This window comes from Equus asinus, chromosome 1 (assembly GCF_041296235.1).
Source record: "Equus asinus isolate D_3611 breed Donkey chromosome 1, EquAss-T2T_v2, whole genome shotgun sequence".
Classification (NCBI taxonomy): Eukaryota; Metazoa; Chordata; class Mammalia; order Perissodactyla; family Equidae; genus Equus; species Equus asinus.
Window position 1 is genome coordinate 132,976,573 of NC_091790.1, and position 20,259 is coordinate 132,996,831.

General features: G+C 35.7%; 1 protein-coding gene across 1 annotated transcript in view; it reads left to right on the forward strand.

Annotated features, from left to right (window-relative positions):
• Positions 1 to 20,259, forward strand: part of ZNF804B (zinc finger protein 804B) — a 482,981-nt gene that overhangs the window by 369,435 nt on the left and 93,287 nt on the right. Inside the window, exon 2 of the mRNA XM_070508038.1 lies at positions 7,251 to 7,394. Within this exon, the coding sequence (XP_070364139.1) occupies positions 7,251 to 7,394 (144 nt within the window). The remainder of the gene's footprint in view (positions 1 to 7,250; positions 7,395 to 20,259) is intronic.

The window sequence follows — 20,259 nt, forward strand, 5'->3', positions numbered from 1 at the left end:
ATTGTTATTAGCTAAAGTCTATCTAGTTTACCTCAGAGTTCACTCTTTGAGTCATACAGTTATATGGGTTTTGACATAAGCATACTTATTCCAGGCTTTCAGATTCTCTCCCATTTAGCATAATACATAACCGGGCAAAAAGTCAGAAAGAAATCAAATGTATTCCTTCCTTCATTCACTACACTTATTCATTCACGCATTCATGAATGCGTGTTTTCTGGGCATGACCTCTAGGCCAAGGACTGCTGTTTAATGGATTCAGCCGCTTCCCAACCCTGGGTAATTTTACGTATCTTTTCATGCCCTTTCTTTTTCTCCTCCACCCAAGGATATTGCCTGGTTTTACGGCTGAGGGCTGAAATGTTTTCTATTAGAGATTGGTGGTACTGGCATCTTGGTAGGCTAATATTATTGGGTGTCCAGTAAGGCTCACTGGTTTTACTATTTCACTGGTCGTTAAAAAAAAAAAAAGAAAAATATCCCAACTCTGTAACCAGTCTATGACCTTTACAAACTTGTGCAGTGCAGCATCTGTATCTGATAGATAAACAACCTAGAAATTATAGCTGCCTCTTTTTTCCCTTCATGGTGGACAAGCATAATTAAGCAGTAAAGCAATAGCTATCGTTATGATTATTTTACAGTGCACCTGGGACTGCATTACATACTTTCTAAAGTGTTTTTCTGGTAGAAGAACTGTATATTAATTATGCTGAGGAAGATGAAGTTGATGGTGTAGAATGAACAGCGGTTGTAATAGAAATGCATGTGTTTTTCAAAAATAATTTGTGTTCAAATGTAGCTAATTAGGAAGGTTCTCCAAAATAAACAGTTATAGGAGAAAATTTTAAATATTTCTTTGTTGCTTCATGAACAGAAATGCAATCATCACTCTGGCATCTTGCTAGTAAGTCAGAAATTTGTCACTCTTTCCAAATTAGAAATGATGCTGAGATGTCCCCAAAGCATGTCACCAAGAGGTAAGTTCACATATTTAATGTGAGTGTATCCATCTTCTAATCTGGGCAGCTTGAATGAATCATTAATAAGAGGGGTAAGCCCTTTTGCAAAACCAGGAGGTGGCTGGCATCATACCTACCTGGGCATTGATGAAAACAACTTAATTTTGGTCATGTCCTGTTCTAAATCTGAGAAACCAATACTTGATTCTCAACAAGTTTTAAGGAAAACAATTGATTATGTTAAGATGGGAAGGGCACTGGAAGTCAATAATCTGTATTTCTGTATGTGAATCTGTATGTAGTTGTCACCTTCTGTTACTTTAGGATAATTCTTCAAAAAGCTCCTTAGACCTCAAATCTACATTCAAAGAAAAAAGCTGTTATAAAAGCTCCATATGTTTAGAATCATACTCATCTACTTATTCTACCATTATTTCAACCATGATATGACTTACATTGCCAGAGTGGGCCAAGCTATCTATTATGTAGTAGGAAAGTCATTCTCTTCTTTTTTATTAGTCAGTTTCACTTATTCAACATATACTTACTGAATTTCTTCTGAGTAGCCATACCATGCTATATACTATAGAGTGCAAAGACCGTGCTTTTTATAAAAGAAGCCAGTCACATCTTTTGGAAAATCAGTATTAGTAATATTAATGTTAATCAAGCACATACAATGCTCTCTTGACACTGTGTGGAATTCCTAAGTAGCTCAAAAGTTTTAAAAAAATTATTCTGAGATAAAAACATCTGAAAACTCTAATTATGTAAACCAAATTTGAATTTACTAGCAGGAATTGTGCTTTCATATGAGATTGTGGGTTGAAGATAAGGGTTCCCCTCACCTGCTCAGATTTTCATCAGAAAATGAAAGTTGCTTTGTAGACTCCTGGGGAAATGGTATAATTTTTAAGTGTTTCTAACGTCCCATGTATACAATGGGCACACATATAAAATATGCAAACATGAATTACCTACTATTACCATGCACTGTACTAAGTGCTGCTATAAAAATGATCTCATTGTATACTCACAACAATCCTGCAAGCTACTCATTGTTCCCTTAATTTCTACTGAGATAACTGAAGCCTTGAGAGTTTAAACTGCTGTAAGAGACAGGCTGAGATTCAAGCTAGTCAGTCTTCAAAGATTAATTCTTTTTTCCTGTCACAAAAATAAAATAAATAAATGAATAAAACCATCTAAAGCAAGTTTTCCATTACCCAATCTGTTACAGAGATGCAGAAGACAATGGAGACCAAAAGAGTTTTCTGAATCAGCGACAGCCACTTGATCAGAGGAGGGGGGAAGTGTACTCTCTTTGAAGCAGAATTTTATTTGGGGCCCATATAATAGAACACGTTAGAGAATATTAGAATTTTTAAAGCAATCTCTTACACATAGCAGTAAAAGTTCAAATGAGAGCTTTCATGTAAAGAATATGAATTCAATCCTCAAAGCTCTGAGCGCGTATTGCCATCAAGGAGCTATGAAGAGCAGCAATTGATCTCTTCCTTTTCAATAATCGGGGCACATATTCACAAGCAATAGAAACAGGACTACAACCTTAGATTTTCCTAGTGCCCATCTCTCAGCTTCAAGAGCTTCCTAGATTTTTAAAATTATAGTTAGTCCTCTTACTCTCTCTGGGAGCTAGGGGCTCCGTATCATCCCAAATCTACTAAGAAGTTAGCAGAGACAGCCTGCACTTATGCGGCATCTGGATAAAGGCTAAGTAATTGGGGCAGCCGTGAGCATGGTGATTAATAGCTCTGAAGTCAGCCAGATCTGAGTCTGAATCCAATCTCTGCTCTTCAACATTGAGTGAGTTTCTAAATGTGTTTGTGCCTTGCCTTCCATATCTTTATACTGGATAATAAGAGATAACACTTCGTAAGGCTACTGTAAAGATTAAGGGAGTTAAGGACTGCAAACCGCTTGGCGGATTTCTGGTTTACAACGAGAGCTCAGTGGAGGTTAGTGTGTAATCATCATTACAATAACAAAAATAATTTGGTAGCAAACATCTATATTTCTAATAAAATGTATTACTCTAGTAAGAATACTTGCCAGGTGCACCTGTTATATGCATGAATGTAAAATTCTTGGAGTGAAAAAGTACATTTTCTCTCCTTGCACCCAAAACATTAATTATTAAAAGTAATTAATTGCTACAGAGTTCTTGCTGAGCTGCAACATAAAATGCCCACTGGCAATACCTAATGTTTGAAAAATGACTCTTGTTAAGATAACTGTCATATTCAATTTATAATTCATTTTCAACCTTTTAATGAATCATTGAAAATAGTTGACAGGAAATTTTATTTCATTTCATAAATGTTATTTTTTTCTGTTAAATAAGCTTCCAAAGTCTCCTTTTCTAGGCAAACTTTGAAAAGAGAAATTTGAATAACTAGCAAATCAGTGAAGGAGTTGTAAGTCAAATTTTGTATATCTACTGTAATATGATGAATTCTATTCATTTTTTTTATTTTTTAAATTTACTCATACTGAGAAGAGGTGGCTATTTTTACTCCTTTCAAATATATGCCATATTTCTAAATATATTTAAAAGATTGTGTGATTATTTCAGAGAGTAAATGTTACCCTAATTTCCCTTCAAGGCTATTTGACCACTTAAAGTATCCCGTCACTCAACAAAAAGGCAAGAAATTCTAAGTGCTGAGAGTGTCTCTAACGCTATGTGTGAAAGAGAGAAAGAGAGAACAAAAACCCTGACTTTTTCTTCCAATTATTCTTAACTAGTATGAACAAGGTAAACTCAGTAGCAACTTGTGATTATCACTCTATGGCAATTTGCAGTGTTTACCTCTTTACAGGTAATTCTCCCACACTGGACTGTAAAATTCTGAGGGAAAGAACCAGTAAGAAATTGACATTTAGGTGTTGCTTAACAAGAGATTCTTGAATGTATGAATGCTTAATGGTTAGGTGGATGAATGTATGGTTAGATGGATGGATGAATGGTTGGGTGGATGAGGTAGCATGATATAGTGAAAAGTATGCCCCTGCTTTACTAACCTCTGATTTTATACAAATCATGAAACTACTAGACATCAGTTGCATCTTCTTCTAAGTGGTAAGTTTAGATTATACGATACCTCATATTAGTATGAGACCTTACTCTTCAGCCTTCTGGTACATACTGCTGAACCAGTTCAACTCTATTGCCATAGATAGTCCAATTTCACACTTAAGAACAGGTCTACTTCACGCTGAGTAAATCATGGGTTGCTGGGCTATAGTTCTTTTACTAAAAGTCAGTTCCAGCTCTAATCTCAGTTTCCAAGTTTTGCCAAAGATTCTTAAGGAATCTTTGTTTTCTCTATGATTCCTCTGACCCTACCAACTCTTGGCTTGTATTCTCCTCTGCCTGAGATTTCTACCCTCAAGTCTCAGCTTCCCCAGTTATGATCCCCAGTCACTTGTTGTTGGGTTTATGCTCTTACTTCTGGCTTTGGTAGACATGCTGGATTGTGAACTTTGCATGTTTTGCTAATGGCATTTCTAGTCCACCTGTGCACTCTTCCTCTCTTAATAAGGAGATTAGGATATGCCCTGGGAAATATCATTAGTCCCTTAGAGGAAAGGGAAAGAAAAGTGAAGCAAAAAATGGGGGATGTAATTTAGTCTGATGACTTTGTAAAATGTGAAAATCCACAGATGGTATGTGACTAAAATGTTGGTAGAATTTTTATAATTATAATACTTTTCTTTGAAAGCCATATAATATCATAATTAAGGGATGTTTTAGAAATAAAAGATGTTTAGATAAAGACACCAAATGTAACTATAGAAACTTCACTCCTGGCCATTGAGCTGTTGACATAAAGTCCTCTACATAATCTGGAATAATATGAAAATACATTTTAACCACAGATTCACCCTGAATTCTCAGTTGCCTCCCCCACCACACTCTTAGTTAATGAAGTTGAGGCCTTTTCAAGTGCTGAGGCAGAGTTCTCAATATCCAGGACACAAAGTCAGTTTTTCTAAGGCTGTGGTTCCAGTATCATAACAAAGTAAAAACTATGGGTAAACCAAAGTAGTCTCTAGTTCCATTCCAGTCCCTGAAATTATACTAAGAAAGGGCATGGAAAAAATCCTAATGAGAAACATTTGATGAGAAATAACAGTTTCCCCTGATTCTAAGCCTACTAAATCAAAAGATTTAGCTCTACCTTCAAGCTTTATGGCTGCCTCAATTCTCAAGTGACTACATTAGCAGGCCATTCTCTCAGTAGTTTGAGCAACTGGATTTTTGTCCTGAAATCAGAGTCCACATTCTCATTACTGGATACATCCTTTCCAGTAGCTTCTATGTACCCCACTAGTGTGGAATGTAACCAAACTCCTACTCAACTCTTTTAGATAGGCAATCCAGATATTTGGTCTAGTTTTGTCGTTTATTAATGGTACTCATCTTCTTCCTGCTTTTTGCCATGTGTGTTAGCCTCTTATATTTGGACTTGAATGTTTCCGTGTCTAAATGAACTGCTTCATCACTTCACCCAACCTGCGAGAATCTACCTAAATTCCCTGTGCTTGCTTTCTTGTCTGGGTGTTGATGCCCCTATGATTTAAGTTTATGGCCTGATTTCTTTTTATAGAGCATTAATCATTTTGGAGAAACAAAGCTAAAATCCATTCTTTATTTTGTTCATCCATTTTTTGTACATATTTATTTGGTATCTTTTGTGTGCCAGTCATTCTTTTATTTAGGTATTGGGATAATAGAGAGGAACTTGCAAAATAAGAAGGGGCATGAATATCTAAGCCACCATTATCCATTAATTTATGTAATGCATATTATATAGGCATCTATTCTGGGCTAGACAATGTTTGGCATTGTGGACATAAAAATGACTAAAACAGTTCTGCCTTCAAAGGATTTATGGAAGAAATAGACATGAAAACAGATCATTTAATATCATGTGGCGTTTCTGGTAATAGAATTAAAGAGGGTTATATGGGAGCATGGATTGATACAAGGTGACACTGAAGAGGTAGAAAGGAGCTTGTATGATATATTAAGTGGATTGGCATTAAAGGGAGATTGTAAAGCACAGCTGTTTATTAACAAGGGAGCTGGGCATAGGTTATTTGAATTCAAATCCCTTCTCCACGTTCTAACTCAGTGACCACGAGTGTGTGATCTCTCTCTAAGTGCTGGTAGATACATCTGTAAAACTAGATTTAAATAGAACTTATTTTTATAGGGTTATTATGAGGAACAAACAAGAGAATTCACATACTTAGCCTAACACCTGGCACATAGTTTATTCTTAGTAAGTATTTTTCACTATTATCCTATAAGCAATAAGAGGATTCAAGAGAATTTTAAGCAGAGGAGCGATATGGCCAGAACTCTGTTTGAGATAGAGCATAGTCAAACTTGTAAGGGTAATAATTTTGAAAAATATGTGATAAAACTATTGGCAATTCTAGCAGGAACTGATGCCTGTGGAAGAAGCCTAGGCTGGAGTTAGAGATTATGGATAAATAAGGCTCTAGCTATAGTGTGAATGGGGGTCACCCAGGGAGAATGTGTGGAGTGAATAAATCAGTTAGCTAAAGATGGAATTGTATGGCCCACAAAAATGTAAAAGGTAATAGCCAAGGAAGAAATTTCTATGAAGGAAACAAAGTAGGAATGATCATAGATGTGCTTGGTAATAAGCAACGTAACGGAGGCTTTCTCCTCCTGGAAAAGTCATGGAAAAGGCTTCCCAGAGGGGACAAAGAGCTGGGTGTTGGGAAAGGATTATGAGTTCACCAATTTAACAAGGTGGGAAAAGTCGTCATGTGCAGGGAATAGCAAGTCCCCACAATGATCTCAGTGAGGCAAAACTACATGTAGCAGTAGGTGAATGATATAAAACAATGTAATCACATCCCGGTGACATATTGTAGTCGAGAGGCCTTGTGTGTGAGATGGGTCATTGGATAGGCAGAGGAAACGGTGGTGAGCACTCCAGTTAGGTGGGTCAGCAGAACCACAAACTAGGAAGAAGAAGGATGAGTAACGACCAGGCTGCTGCTGAGGGCTCCTTGGGACTAGTTCATTACATGTTTATTGATAACTTAGGGATAAAGCTGAGCTGAAAGGTACTTTCATAGTGCTATGAATTTCAAAAAAAATAATCAGCCTAAACATGTTCTTTCAGTCCCAATAAAATTAAATACCAACTTGATTAATATGAGATCTAGTTACACTATTAGAGAGAAATATAACCAATATTTTTGCCTCTTTCTTTTTAAAAGGATTTTCCAGAAAAGGAGAAGTCCACATCAAAGGCCCTGGAAGACGTAAAGGCAAACTTTTACTGTGAATTATGTGACAAGCAGTATCACAAACACCAAGAGTTTGACAATCATATTAATTCTTATGATCATGCTCATAAGCAGGTAAGCCCAAGTGGGAAAAATCCTTCATATTCTTGGATTTATACCTTCGGAACAGAAAGTATGCATTCGGTCTTATTTATTGTCATCTAAGATGCCGAAGTGGAACAATTTTATATCTTTTTTTCTTGAAAGATTGTGTTTTCTGTTTAAGTGTTAGGTGAAATATTTTTTCATAGAAGTAGCATAAAACTGTAGGAGAACTTAGAGATGACCTAAGAATAGACTCATGTTTATTTTAGAGTTATTGTATGAGGAAACCAAGACCCAGTCAAAATATCTAGTTAGCGTCAGAATTAGAACACTGAACCGGCGCTAGGACAGAATCTCTTATAGACTTCTTTCAAGAGTCCCAAGGTATAGGGAAGACTAGGTCTTCAGGAAAACAATTCTCAGCAAGGGTTACCTTTTCCCAAGAATACCCTCTTAGCAGAGGCAAAGGGGTTACTAAATAATGAACCATTGCAAAGAAACAAACAAAGACACAAAAACTCAGAAAGGCAAGGTTGAGGGATAATGGCAGGTAGAAACATTTCATTTCCTTTTCTTAAAAGGTTGTGTGTATGTATGTGTATATATATATGATAAGTTAGATACTCTATACATGGTTGCTGATATTCTCTATTTTCATCTGTCTGTGAAAGAGGAGGCTATTGTTCTCATTCTTTTGGATTTTATTCTTGATGCAAATATTGAAATATTGGCCATTTAGGAATTAGGACTGTTAAATAGCACTAAAAAGGAAATTCCATGTGGCCAGAGGATTACTGCTAACAGCTGTGAGAAGGTGTATGCTGCTGATGCCAAATAGACCTGGTATCTTGGAATATGTGGATAGTCTTATATAATCTAGAACTAAAATATTTATTCAGTGAACAACAATAAATATTTTGACTAACATTACTAATATTTATTGAGTACATACAAAATATATCTCCTTGGGAGATGCAAGATACAGTTTCTATCTTTAGAGATATGGCGTGTGTATAATTGACTGTATTTCTCTGACAAGAGCAAGAACAAGGGGATACGTTGTTTTAGGACTGTGACTCCCAAATCTTTAGTGTGCATAATAATCACTTCACTTCGGAAATTGTTAATAGTGCAGATTTCCAGACTCTCCTTCAGGTAGTCTAATCCAATAGCTCTGAGATGGAGCCCAAGAACTTGCATTTCAAAGTGATATAAAATGGAGTTTTTCAAACATCTATAAAAATGAACTATGTGCCTACCACTCAACTCCAACATCAATCAATCTTGTTTCATTTATACCACCACCACTCACCCCCAACCCCTGCCTCTGCCATCACTGTGCATTATTTTGACGCAAATTCCAGACATCCTATCATTTAATCTGAAAGTATTTTGAGATACATAACTATACTTAAACAACATAGCCATTATCATACCTAAAAGTTAACAGTAATATCTTAATGTCAGTTAATGGTCTTGTTTCCTTAGTTGTCTCATAAATGACATAAATTTGGGTTTGTTGAAATCAGCATCCAAAAATATTCACACTTTTGGTTGACATGTCTTTGTTTCTTTTAATAGATATTTAAACTATAGGTTTTCCACTCCCCCCTTTAATTTTACTCCTTGCAATTTATGTGTTGAAAAAACTGGGTTGTTTCACACATTTGGGATTTTTCTGAATGTAGCCCAGTGTTGTCTTTTCACATTTCCTCTGTCATCTGTATTTCCTTTAAAATGATTGTTACAGATAGAGATCTAGTCAAATGCAGGTTCATATTTTTTTCTTGGGAAAAATATATTATAGGACATATTGTGTCCTTCTATAAGAGGCATAAGATATCTGGTTGCCTTTATTTTTGTGACTTTACTTCCATCAGTAGATTTAGGTACTTACCAGTTAGATCCATCCATCATTAAATATCCCATCAACTTTTTTCCACTAATGGTTTTTGTAGCCATAAATGATCATTTGCTTAAATCCATTACTTCATTTGGAGTTGTAAAATGATGATTCTAATTCTGTCATTCTTTTGTCATTTATTAGATGGAATATGACTATAAAGAGAAACTTCACATAAGCATCACCCAAAGAGGATTTTACATAGGTGGTCTTCAGGCTGCATATTAAGAAAAAAATCACTCTGGGAATTCAGAGAAACAAGTAACCACGGAAGGTTTCATGGGATAGGGACATTTGATCCGTCCTTTAAACATGCATGAGTAGGTGTTGAAATAGAAGCTCAAGATAGGATAGCATTCTTGACTGTGGAAACACAAGTTGCTAATGTGAGGAAATGGAAGAGGATGAGGCATCTTTTGAAAAGTGTAGAAAGTCTTGGAGTACCAGGAGGTGAATTGTCCACGCCTGATCTGCATGCCACAGCCTCCCTTGTACTTTGGGATTCTGCCTAATTCGTTTCCCTCTTTGTCACTTTCTTCAATCTTATTTCCATTAGCTTTTCAACATGATAAGACAACCTTTCCTCAATCCTTCCATGCCATCTATGTGCCCATTTCTGTTTTTCTTTAGGCTTACCAGCATTCTAAAATTCCTAGGCATGCTCCATTCATCAAATGCTGATTGAGTTTCTACTGTGTGCTGCTGTGCTAGTTGTGGAAAATGGAATTTGATCCCAGCTTCAAGGAAACTATAATCTAATTAGAGAGATAGACACATCAATAAATCTTTAAAATATATTGATTTAAGCACTGTAGAAATTGTATACCTAGATACTAAGAGAGAATACAAAACTGATTTAAGAAAGAAGAGATGAGAAATGAACTGAAATTCTTTAAGAATGAATAGAAATTAACCATGTAGTCAAGAATGGCAGGTCCTATATGGTAGAAAACCTATATCAAGGCATGGGGGAAATTAGAAAGCATGACCTATAAGGAGAGAAGCTGCAAAAGATTCCCTATGGCCACTAAAGTCACCATGACTCTCCTGGGGAGCTCTTTAAAAATCTTTGAAACCGTATCTCATTCCTCTCATTCTTGTTTTGCAATGTATCTTATTCTCATTCTTCATTTTGCACTTTTCACCATTCATATTTAGTCTCACTCTTGAATCTTTGCCAGGGCTTTCTAACTGGACACGCTGCCTCCAGTATTTTCCCTGCTGCAGACCACACTATCTATTTATGGTCAGATTAACCTTCCCAAATAACTGCATTTATACTATCACTCCTCCACTTGAAATCTTCAGTGGATGATGACTGACTTTTAAAAGAGTCTGAACTACTTAGTCTGTCATTCAAAACCTCCACAGTCTGGCTTTTGCCTCCATTTCCAGATTTATCTCCTGCAACTCCAGAATTTTCCTACAGTTTCTCAAAAGATGCCTTATGCTTTCCCACCTGCTCTTCTTGGCTCATAATCCTCCCTCTGCCTGGGATGGCCTCCCATCTTGTGGCTGTATTTCAACATATGATCCTGCATATCTAAAGCATAGGTTGACAACTTATATCTGGATATTAAAAGAGCTGAGACCTCACGGTAAGCTAATTTAACAGTATTTTTCAAATTCCTTCTGATCAAGGTCTATTAATATTGTGCACAATTTTGTACATGCTGCCCACTTTGGGAAACATCGGGATGATTACATTTGCTGTAGGTCTTGTAAGACGGCTTTCTTGGATAATGTTGAAATAATTCCATCTAAAAATTTACTTGGACCCAAAATATTTTGAAAATCACCTGAATTTTAAATGAAGCTGAATTTTATGTACAGAAAAAGTATGCACTAAAGTAAAATATGCAAAAGTCTTTTTCTTTTCAAATTCCAAAGCTAAATACGTCTTGATTCAGTAAGGGCTCTTGATTGTGATGATGATTGTAATGATGGTGGTGGGGATTTGGCAGACAGCATTTTTTGGCCTAAGTAATAGGAACAGTTGCCTTAATTTTATTTTCCATGTGGATTCAGAAGAAATATCTGGCCTCTTCTGTTGAACTTCCAACAATATGGTCTTTTTAGTACACTTAGAAGTGAATCCAAATTCACATGGAATTAATTGTATTGCTCAACAAAAGAACAGATTTTTACTCAATATTTTACAATTTTCTCTATTACTCAATAATTGGAACTAGAATCAAAGTAATCTGAATTCTCTCTGCTTTTCATTCTCTCCTTTATAATTACTCAAGATCCTTGATCTAATAAGTGAATTCTAAGCTTTTATATTGTCTTGTATCTGAATAGCAGTATCATGTGTTTAATTTATTTTATTGCAAAGTTTATATTATTCATAGGTTTATTGGAATCCTAGAAAGATAAATCAACACATAACTTTAAAGAATAAAGTAAAGTAGTCTGAGATTCACAGCTTTAAATTAATTCCATAGGACCTTTAATAATATTTTTTCTATAGTTTGATAAAAATTAGGATACTTTTCTTAGGTATTATTTGTACAGAAAACTTATCAGTAACAAACCTGAATTCTTTTGCATTTCTTCAACAGGGAAAAAACAAGTTTCTAACTTTGACAACCTCGTTCTATATATAAACTCATGGTTGGGAAATAACTCAATTGTTTTAAGCTGTTGCCCTGAACTACTTATAATTCTGTGTAAATGTTGAGCATTACTAATAAAGCAATTTGAATGTGTATACAAATTACAATCTCTTGAATAAAGACGGTACTGTAACTGTTAATATAGCTAACATGTCAGTAACAATTAATTCCTTGTGAGACTACCTATAAGTCATAATCCCTTTCTCAAGGCTGGTAGCTGCAAATGTGCAATACCGGAACAGATAATACACATCCTCGCAAGAAGAAGAAGTCTCTCCTGCCCCAGAGACATCCGGGCTCATCTCAATTTAGAAAAAAACAAATGAGCCAAATCCCCACGCAATTAGCCCATGAAAATGTCTTCAATAATAAAAAACAAATCCACTTTCAGATCCTCCACATGTGACGCTTAATCCTCCTAATCTTCGTTTGCTTCGCAACAGGATTTATTTTTCACTCAGGAGGAGCTGTTCACTTATCAAGCCTGGATTGAAACTCCAGCTGATTCTTTCTCAAAATATTGTTTTGGATTCTCCCTACCTTTGCCTGCTCAGGATAAAATAACGAAACTGTCTTTGTCATCTTGACTCTAGTAGGAAAAGACTTCTAAAAACCACCAAATGAATTCAATCAAATTATCTCTTGCTTTGTCCTTACAATTTAATTTATATTTTATCCAAATACTGCCCATATTGGCCCAATGATATATTTTAGCATAGTATGTTAAGCTACTAGTTCTCTTAATGTGGCAACAAAATTTCAAAGTTGAGTTGATTCGTAGGGTCAGCAAGATTGAAGAAATACAGACTGGAGTGTCTGAAATAAACACTCTCAAGACCATAAATGTTGGCAAAATAGCATAATACTTATCTCTTGCTATATTTTGCATTCTATAAACCCAGATTTCTGGTAGATTATACATATATATATATATATATATATATATTTTTTTTCCCTAGAATCACCCAGAAGTAATTAGAACCTCTATTAGCAAAGAAATACAAAGAACCAAAGCTGATCTAACTCAACTCTCCTAAAATACTGTTTCACCCTGGCTAAGAGACTTTGATCTCAGGGTTGTCTCCCAACTGACAAATAAATTAAAAATCTACATTCTGGCTTTCTGTCTCTCAGATGTGCCAGTGCTCTCCTGCCGTAGGGCGCTTGCAATAGCTCTCTCTGTAATGTTCATCCATGTGAACTTTAACTTTCTGATTTTCTCTTATATGTGCCTTAGCTCAATATCACCTCTTCTGCAGGACGTTTCCTTTGCACACTAACTCAGGTAGTCAGTTGCCAGTTTTCCAAATCCTCGTACCCTGTTGGCACTATCAGTGGTGATTGGAGTCAACTTGTATTGGCTCTCTAGAGCCAACTGTACAATATTCAAGAATTCTGTGAGCTGGTTCTTAAACCACTGGTAGCTTGAAATCGGTCAGGGTGGGAGATCCACAAAGATCTTATATTTTGTTTGATTTTTTTCAGGGAGTTGATATACTCTCACACCATTGCTTATTATTCTGTAAAAAAATTTTTTTGCTTATTTTTTGAATTTTTTCCTTCTCCATCCCCTTCCCTGCCTTTGACTCCACAAAGAGAAGAGCAGGGCACTGTTGATTCACTTGACCATGTATCTCTGTATTCCTAGAATGTACAGAAGCATCTGGCACACAGTAATAAATCAATAGATATTTTAGGAATGAATGAGTAGCTGAATAAATGAGTTTCTAGAGTTGGCCATGCCACTCTGTTCCACATCAGTATATTTATCCATCATTGATTAACAATTTCTTAAGTTGAAAACTATAGTAAAAAAGATGGGGTCCTTAATTTCAAGTTTTTTTAGAATTATTGAGTAAAGGCTGTCATGAAGACATATTTGTATAATTTAAAAAAATACTTGAGCTCATATTAATGCTAATGTCGTGTGCCACTCTAAGAATTTTAGACTTCACTCTATAGGAAATTGCTAGTCTTCAAGGTCTTTTAAGCAAGCAAGTGATATGATCAGATTTGTTATTTAGAAAAATAATTCCAAAAGCACTTTAAGGGTTGGTATACAAGTTGGAGAAGCTGGCTCTGTGGTCCGATGGAAGGCTAAGAGCCCAAGAGAGATGGGAGGAGTTTTCATAGCAGTGACAGGGAGAAGTGAGAAGGATGCATTCAGAAGATTGTCGGTGGCTTACGAAAGATGAACTCATTGTCTACATCACAAGTAATCAACTAAATACAAACTTGAAAAGTTTTTTAAATAGGTTATCAAATGTGAAAAAAGAATTATACTACCCAGTGTTGACAAGACATGAGAAAATAGACACTGTTAAACATTGCTTGTGAAGATATACATTGTTTTGATCTTTTGATGCTCAGCTTTGGATTATTTATCAAAAGCCTTAAAATGTGAATTTTTCCTATCAACAATTCCAGCTGGCATATATTTTAGAAAACTAATGAAATGAATTCCAAAGATTTATGTATAAGGATGTTAAAGTAGAAAAATGCTGGAAGCAATCTAAACATATGATGAAAAAGGTGTAGCTAAATTATGATGCACATAAACTGAATAATAGGTAAAAATTCAAATTATGTTTTGGATCTCTGTTTTATACAGAATTTAATTCTTAAAAAGAATGTTTGGATTCTTGTTTATATTAAAAATTCTGGAATACAGAAATATGGAACAATGAGTGAAATTAACAAAAATTTGTTCTATATCGTTTCAGATAAGTTTCTAAACACTTATCAAATTATAAATTTTCATATTAAAACATAAACATAAAATGTAATTACATTATTCTACCTTCATACGTTTTCATTTACGTCCTGTCAATCCATAGAGATCTATATTTTCTGGGGTTGTCAATACTTAGAATTCATATTATTGTGACAAATATTTTTGCATCTGAACCTCATAAGATACTATGATAAATTTATGATTAATTACACTTTTTTCTTGTAAAAATTTTTTATATTTTTAATTTTTTCCTGAACTTAGAAATTGCCTAGCACTTATATTTGCTGAACTTTGTACCACTGCCTATTATTAATTCACTCTTGAGTCATTCACCATGTATAAAAACAAGTCTCATTACAAACCATCAGATAAATGAAATAATAGGTCAGTTCTGGTTTTTCCTCCCTCCCTTTCTGTAGAGACTCCTCTGGTGGAGGCCTCCATCTCTGTGCTCACATCTGGGCAGTTTGCCTGTCAGGCCTGCCACACAGCTCTTGTTCTGGGACTCCTTTTCACTATCATCCTGTGAATGTTTTTGCTTGTCTGCCTTATTTCCTTGATCTCATGACATCCTATATCTTATTTTATTTCCTCCTTTTGGTGGACCCTACTCTCCAGAAGCTTCCTAAGAAAGGGTACACACAAGGTAAAATTTGGGGGAACTTGTCTATCAGTAAATGTAAGTGTGTTTGTTCTATCCTCACACTTGATTTATTTTTCAACTGGGTTTCAGATTTTAGTGATGCTTGTGAAAAGTTATAGATCATTTTGATTCCTAATCCTTTCTTTCTGGAAACTTGTAGACTTTTCATTATTTCTTCTCACAACAAGTATTTATTTTGTACCTGCTATGTGCCAGGTACTGTCCCAAATACTGGAGATACAGTAAGAAACCAACCAATCATCTCTACCCTTGTGGAAATGACATTATAGTCAGAGTGGGAAAACAGAAAATGAAGATATAAAATAAGAAACTATATAGGACACCAGATAATCTACTTGTTATGTAGGAAAATACAGGAGTACAGTGTATAGTGAGTGATGTGGGGTGAATAGAATTTTAATTAGAAGTTTCACTGAAGACATTAATGAAAAGGCAATAATAAACAAAGGCTTAAAAGATATAAAGGAGCCATCAATTACAGCCATCTATCTGAGGGAGAGTGTTCCAGGCAGAGGGAATGCCAAGTATCTAAATAGGACCATGCCCAGTGTTCGAAAAATTCCTAAAATGCTAACATCCTACAATGTCTGGTTTTGTATGAGTTGCTTTTCAATTACTGTGTAGGTCATCCCATGCATTATTTCAATTTGGAAAGTCATGTCGTTTCTTTTGGGAATTTTTTTGTATTATGCATTTGATAAGTTCCTCCTCTACACTTTCTCTGTTCTCTTTCAAAATACTCTTATTTGGATATTAGACTTCCAGAGTTAATCTTCCAAATTTCTTATTTTTCTTACTATTTTCAATGTCTTAGTCTTCTTGTCAACATTCTGGGAGGTTTTCACTATTTTATCTTTCAATTTTTCTTCTGAACACTTTTTTTAAATTGTGTGCGTGTGGAGAGAGAAAGAGCTAGAGCATGCGTATTTGGTTTTAATTATCGTTTACTCGCTAGAGGCATTCCTCAAATATCTTTTAGTACTGGGTCGTTTATTAACATTCTTTTATAACTGACGACCAAAAATCTGATTGGGAGATTTGCTGTGCATAGGTTGAGTTTGACAAATGACAAGCTTCACGATGGTGTGATAGGGTAGTAATTCATTTTTTTTCAGTGGGTGACCTCCAAGTTTCAACATCTATGGATCTTTTGGGAACCATGAACAGAAAGAAAACTTGGAGTCTTACTAGGGTGCAAATTTTCATTTAATCTCCTTATTTTAAATGGTTTTATATCTTAGCCATAAGCTGTACCAGATGTTCCTAAAACTAGATAATACCTAGTTTAGTTTCTCCAGAGAGCAAGTGCTAGTCTTCTGCCAGAGTAAGCTAGGGGACCTGCCGGGCCATGTTCTTTTTTATACACTTTAGCCAGTTCTCCTATTTCCAGTCCCAACCTCTACTTTTCCCATTCTACTCCTCTAGCAGAAGTTTGCTGGATTAATTTCAGCTCATGCTCACCTCAGCAGTCTCATCTGCCTTGTCTGTTATGTCGCATATCTTTCCTCCCTCTCTCCCTCCCTTTCTCTTTCTTTGTTTTTTCCTTTCTTTGTGGGCCAATACCTCTTTCATTTCTCAGTAAAATAGGATCATTCCTACCTTCCTCAGAGAGTTATTGTGACAATTAAATGACAAAAATGAATGTAAAACCTAACTCAGTGCCCAGCATATAGTAAGTACTCAACAGAGCTGATGGAGGCATATTTCACAAGTTCTGCTTTTCAATAGAGATTAGGGAGCTATTTCTCAAGAATATTGTGTAACAAATTCTTTCATTAAATGGGAGGCTAGACTGAAGGATCTCCAATATATTTTATATCTCTGAAATTATAATTGTATAAACTTGTGAGTAAATACAACTTTCTCCCATTTAATTTGATATTTGACCTATACTTGTTACTGCCATGGAGTTAATTCCAATTCCTAATGACCCGTTGTACCGCAGAGCAGAATTCTCTCCTGTCCTTTTGCATTATCCTCTCGCCTTCCGGTGCTATATCAGACAATGCTCTGGGGCTGTTTATAGGGTTTTCAGAAGTGGGTGGCCAGGTCCTTCTTCCTAGTCTGTCTTAGACTGGAAGCTCCATTGAAACCTGTGGGTGACCCTGCTGGTATCTGAAATACTAGTGACATAGCTTTCAGCATCACAGCAACACGCAGCTGCCACAGTATGACCACTGGCAGATGAGTCGTATGGTTCCCTGACCAGGAAACAAACCCTGGCCGTGGTGGTCAGAGCACCGAATCTTAATCACTAGACCACCAGGGCTGACTAGGCTAGACTAGGCAATGATAAAAATAGATAAATAAATTGCTGCTGGTGTTAGGTCCCTGGAGTCATAACATCTAGTGCATCTCTTACTTCCAGAACACAATTTAGCAACTTCACTTTGATATATGTCAGATGTCAGAGACCATGAAAACTGTATAGCAGAGTCTTGATTCTTTACCATGTATATGCTTTTTGCATTTGTAGATCCATAGGCTGACATTCCTAACTTATTTTTTCATTTTTTGAACTTACATTCTAGCTTCTTGACAAAATATTTTAACATATTATGACAGCTCCATACTGAGTGAATTGTGCATGTAATTAATCTTATAATGTTAAATGATAGCTTTTATTATCCCATTGTTCAAGATTTACAAATGACCATATTATTCTCCTTATCTATTAAGTATTATTATCTGTTAGTATCTGGCACTGGATGAGCTCCTCTCTATAACAATCTAAATTAACTACTAGTAATTCAAGTAATAAATTTATACCCATTATAATCAAATAGCCAAAATATTGCAGAGCTTTAGGTCAGACCTGAACTCACTGGCCACACATGTTAATCACAAGGCCGGGAGATAGAAAGAGGAGCGACACTTTACGTATAAATCAATTTTAATTCAGTATTTATCTCCTATTTCTATGTAATTATGCAAGTCATATATAGCATTCATTCAGTAATTCACTCCTTCAGTCACTTATTCAAAAATCATTTTTGCTGGGTACTGTGTATTCTATAGATATCAAAATAAGTAATCACTTCTAGTTTGTCTGTCATGTAAGGAACTTGGAAATTGTCACTCCCATCCACATAACCACAAAATAACTTAACAAAATGAAAATCAACAAGTCTTCTTAGATCCATCAGAGAACTGAGATTCCAGGGGAAATTGTTTCCCCCAAAATTGAAGGGTCAGAGAATCACAACTTACCAAAGCTGATGTACAGGAATTTTGAGGGAATCAGTAGCAGTGCAGGAAAACTTAAACTATAATTGAGAAATTGCTAGAGGCCTGGAAGGGACAAGCTTGAGTTAAAAACCCAGGGGGAGAGGGCAGTCTTAGGAAGGCCACCACGCTTTTGTGAGTTTTAACTGCAAGAGCCCTATTTGTTCTCATGGTGAAAATGTGAGAAAAAAAATGACGCTGTGCTTCCAGCAGGGAGAGAGAAAAAGTAGCTATTTAAAAATATGTACAGAGCATTCTGGTCCTCTTAACAAGATCTGCCCTCAAGAAAACTCTTTTCCAGAGCCTAACCAACCATGGGCAAGAGTAATACCCAACTCCCTTATCTTGCCTTCCTGTCTTACCTAACAATGATGGGGAAGAGGAGACCAACTCTAAGAAGCACTTGTGAAAGTCATAGTCCAGGAGATCATTAAAGACTGAGACCTAATCATAAGACTACAGAAATCCTCACCTCCTCTCTCTAACACTTTACTGCCATATCAACAGGGCTGCAAAATAAGAGAGGAATAAAACAGAAAGAATGGCCTATCTCCAACCTCATTTAATAATTCTATAGGAAAACCCAGAGTCAACAAGGGAGATAAAAATGTAGACACCAGATGAAGTTTTAGCCTCTGACAATTATAGCTACAGAAAACAGTAAACACAGCCAAACCTCTAGTTAGATAAACATAAAACCTTACACTGAAGGCATATTTGCTTCAGTTCCATTTACCCAGTATATCATGTCCAGTTTTCAAAAGGCAAGAAACTCAGTTTGAAGAGACATAACAAGACTCAAATGTGGCAGAGATGTTGGAATTATCAGACTGAGAACTTAGAACAACTATGGTTAGTACACTAATAGCTCTAATGGAATAAGTGGACAACATACAAGAAGAGATGGGTAATGTAGGCAGAGAGATGAAAACTCTAATAAAGAATCAAATAAAATGCCAGAAGTTTAAAAAAAACTGTAGCAGAAATGGAAAATGCCTTTGAGAAGATCATCAATAGATCGGACACAGCTAAGGAAAGAATCAGTGAGCTTGAAAAAAATGTCAATAGAAACATCAAAAATTGAAAGGCAAAGAGAAATAAAAAACGAAAAAGATATAACAGAATATTCTGTTCTGAATAAAAACTGTGGGAAAATTACAGAAGGTGTAATGGGAAGGGAGGAAAGAGGGAAGGAGGCAAGGGTAAAGGAAGAAAGGGAGGAAGGAAGGTAGGAAGAAACAGAAGAAATATTTGAAGTAATCATCACTGAGAATTTTTCCAAATTAATTATAGAGAATAAACTAAAGATCCAGGAAGCTCAGACACCCCAATCAGAAGCTCAGAAGCAAAATACAAAAAATCTACACCTAGCCATATCATATGCAAACAGCAGAAAATCAAAGACAAAGAGAAAATCTTGAAAGGCAGGGGTCAGGGAACACGTTAGCTATAGAGGAGCAAGGATAAAAATTACATTGGACTTCTCCTCAGAAACCATACAAGCAAGAAGAGTGGAGTGAAATATTAAAGTGTTGAAAGAAAATTATCAGTCTGGAATTCTGTATCCCCCAAAATTGTCCTTTAAAAGTAAAGGCTAAATAAAGAATGTCTTAAACAAACAACACTTGACGTCACTTGTCACCAGTAGACCTGCTTGACAAGAAGTGTTAAAAAAAATTCTTGAGAAAGAAGGAAAATATATATGTCAGAAACTCAGTCTACATGTAGAAAGGAAGAGCATTAGCAAAGGA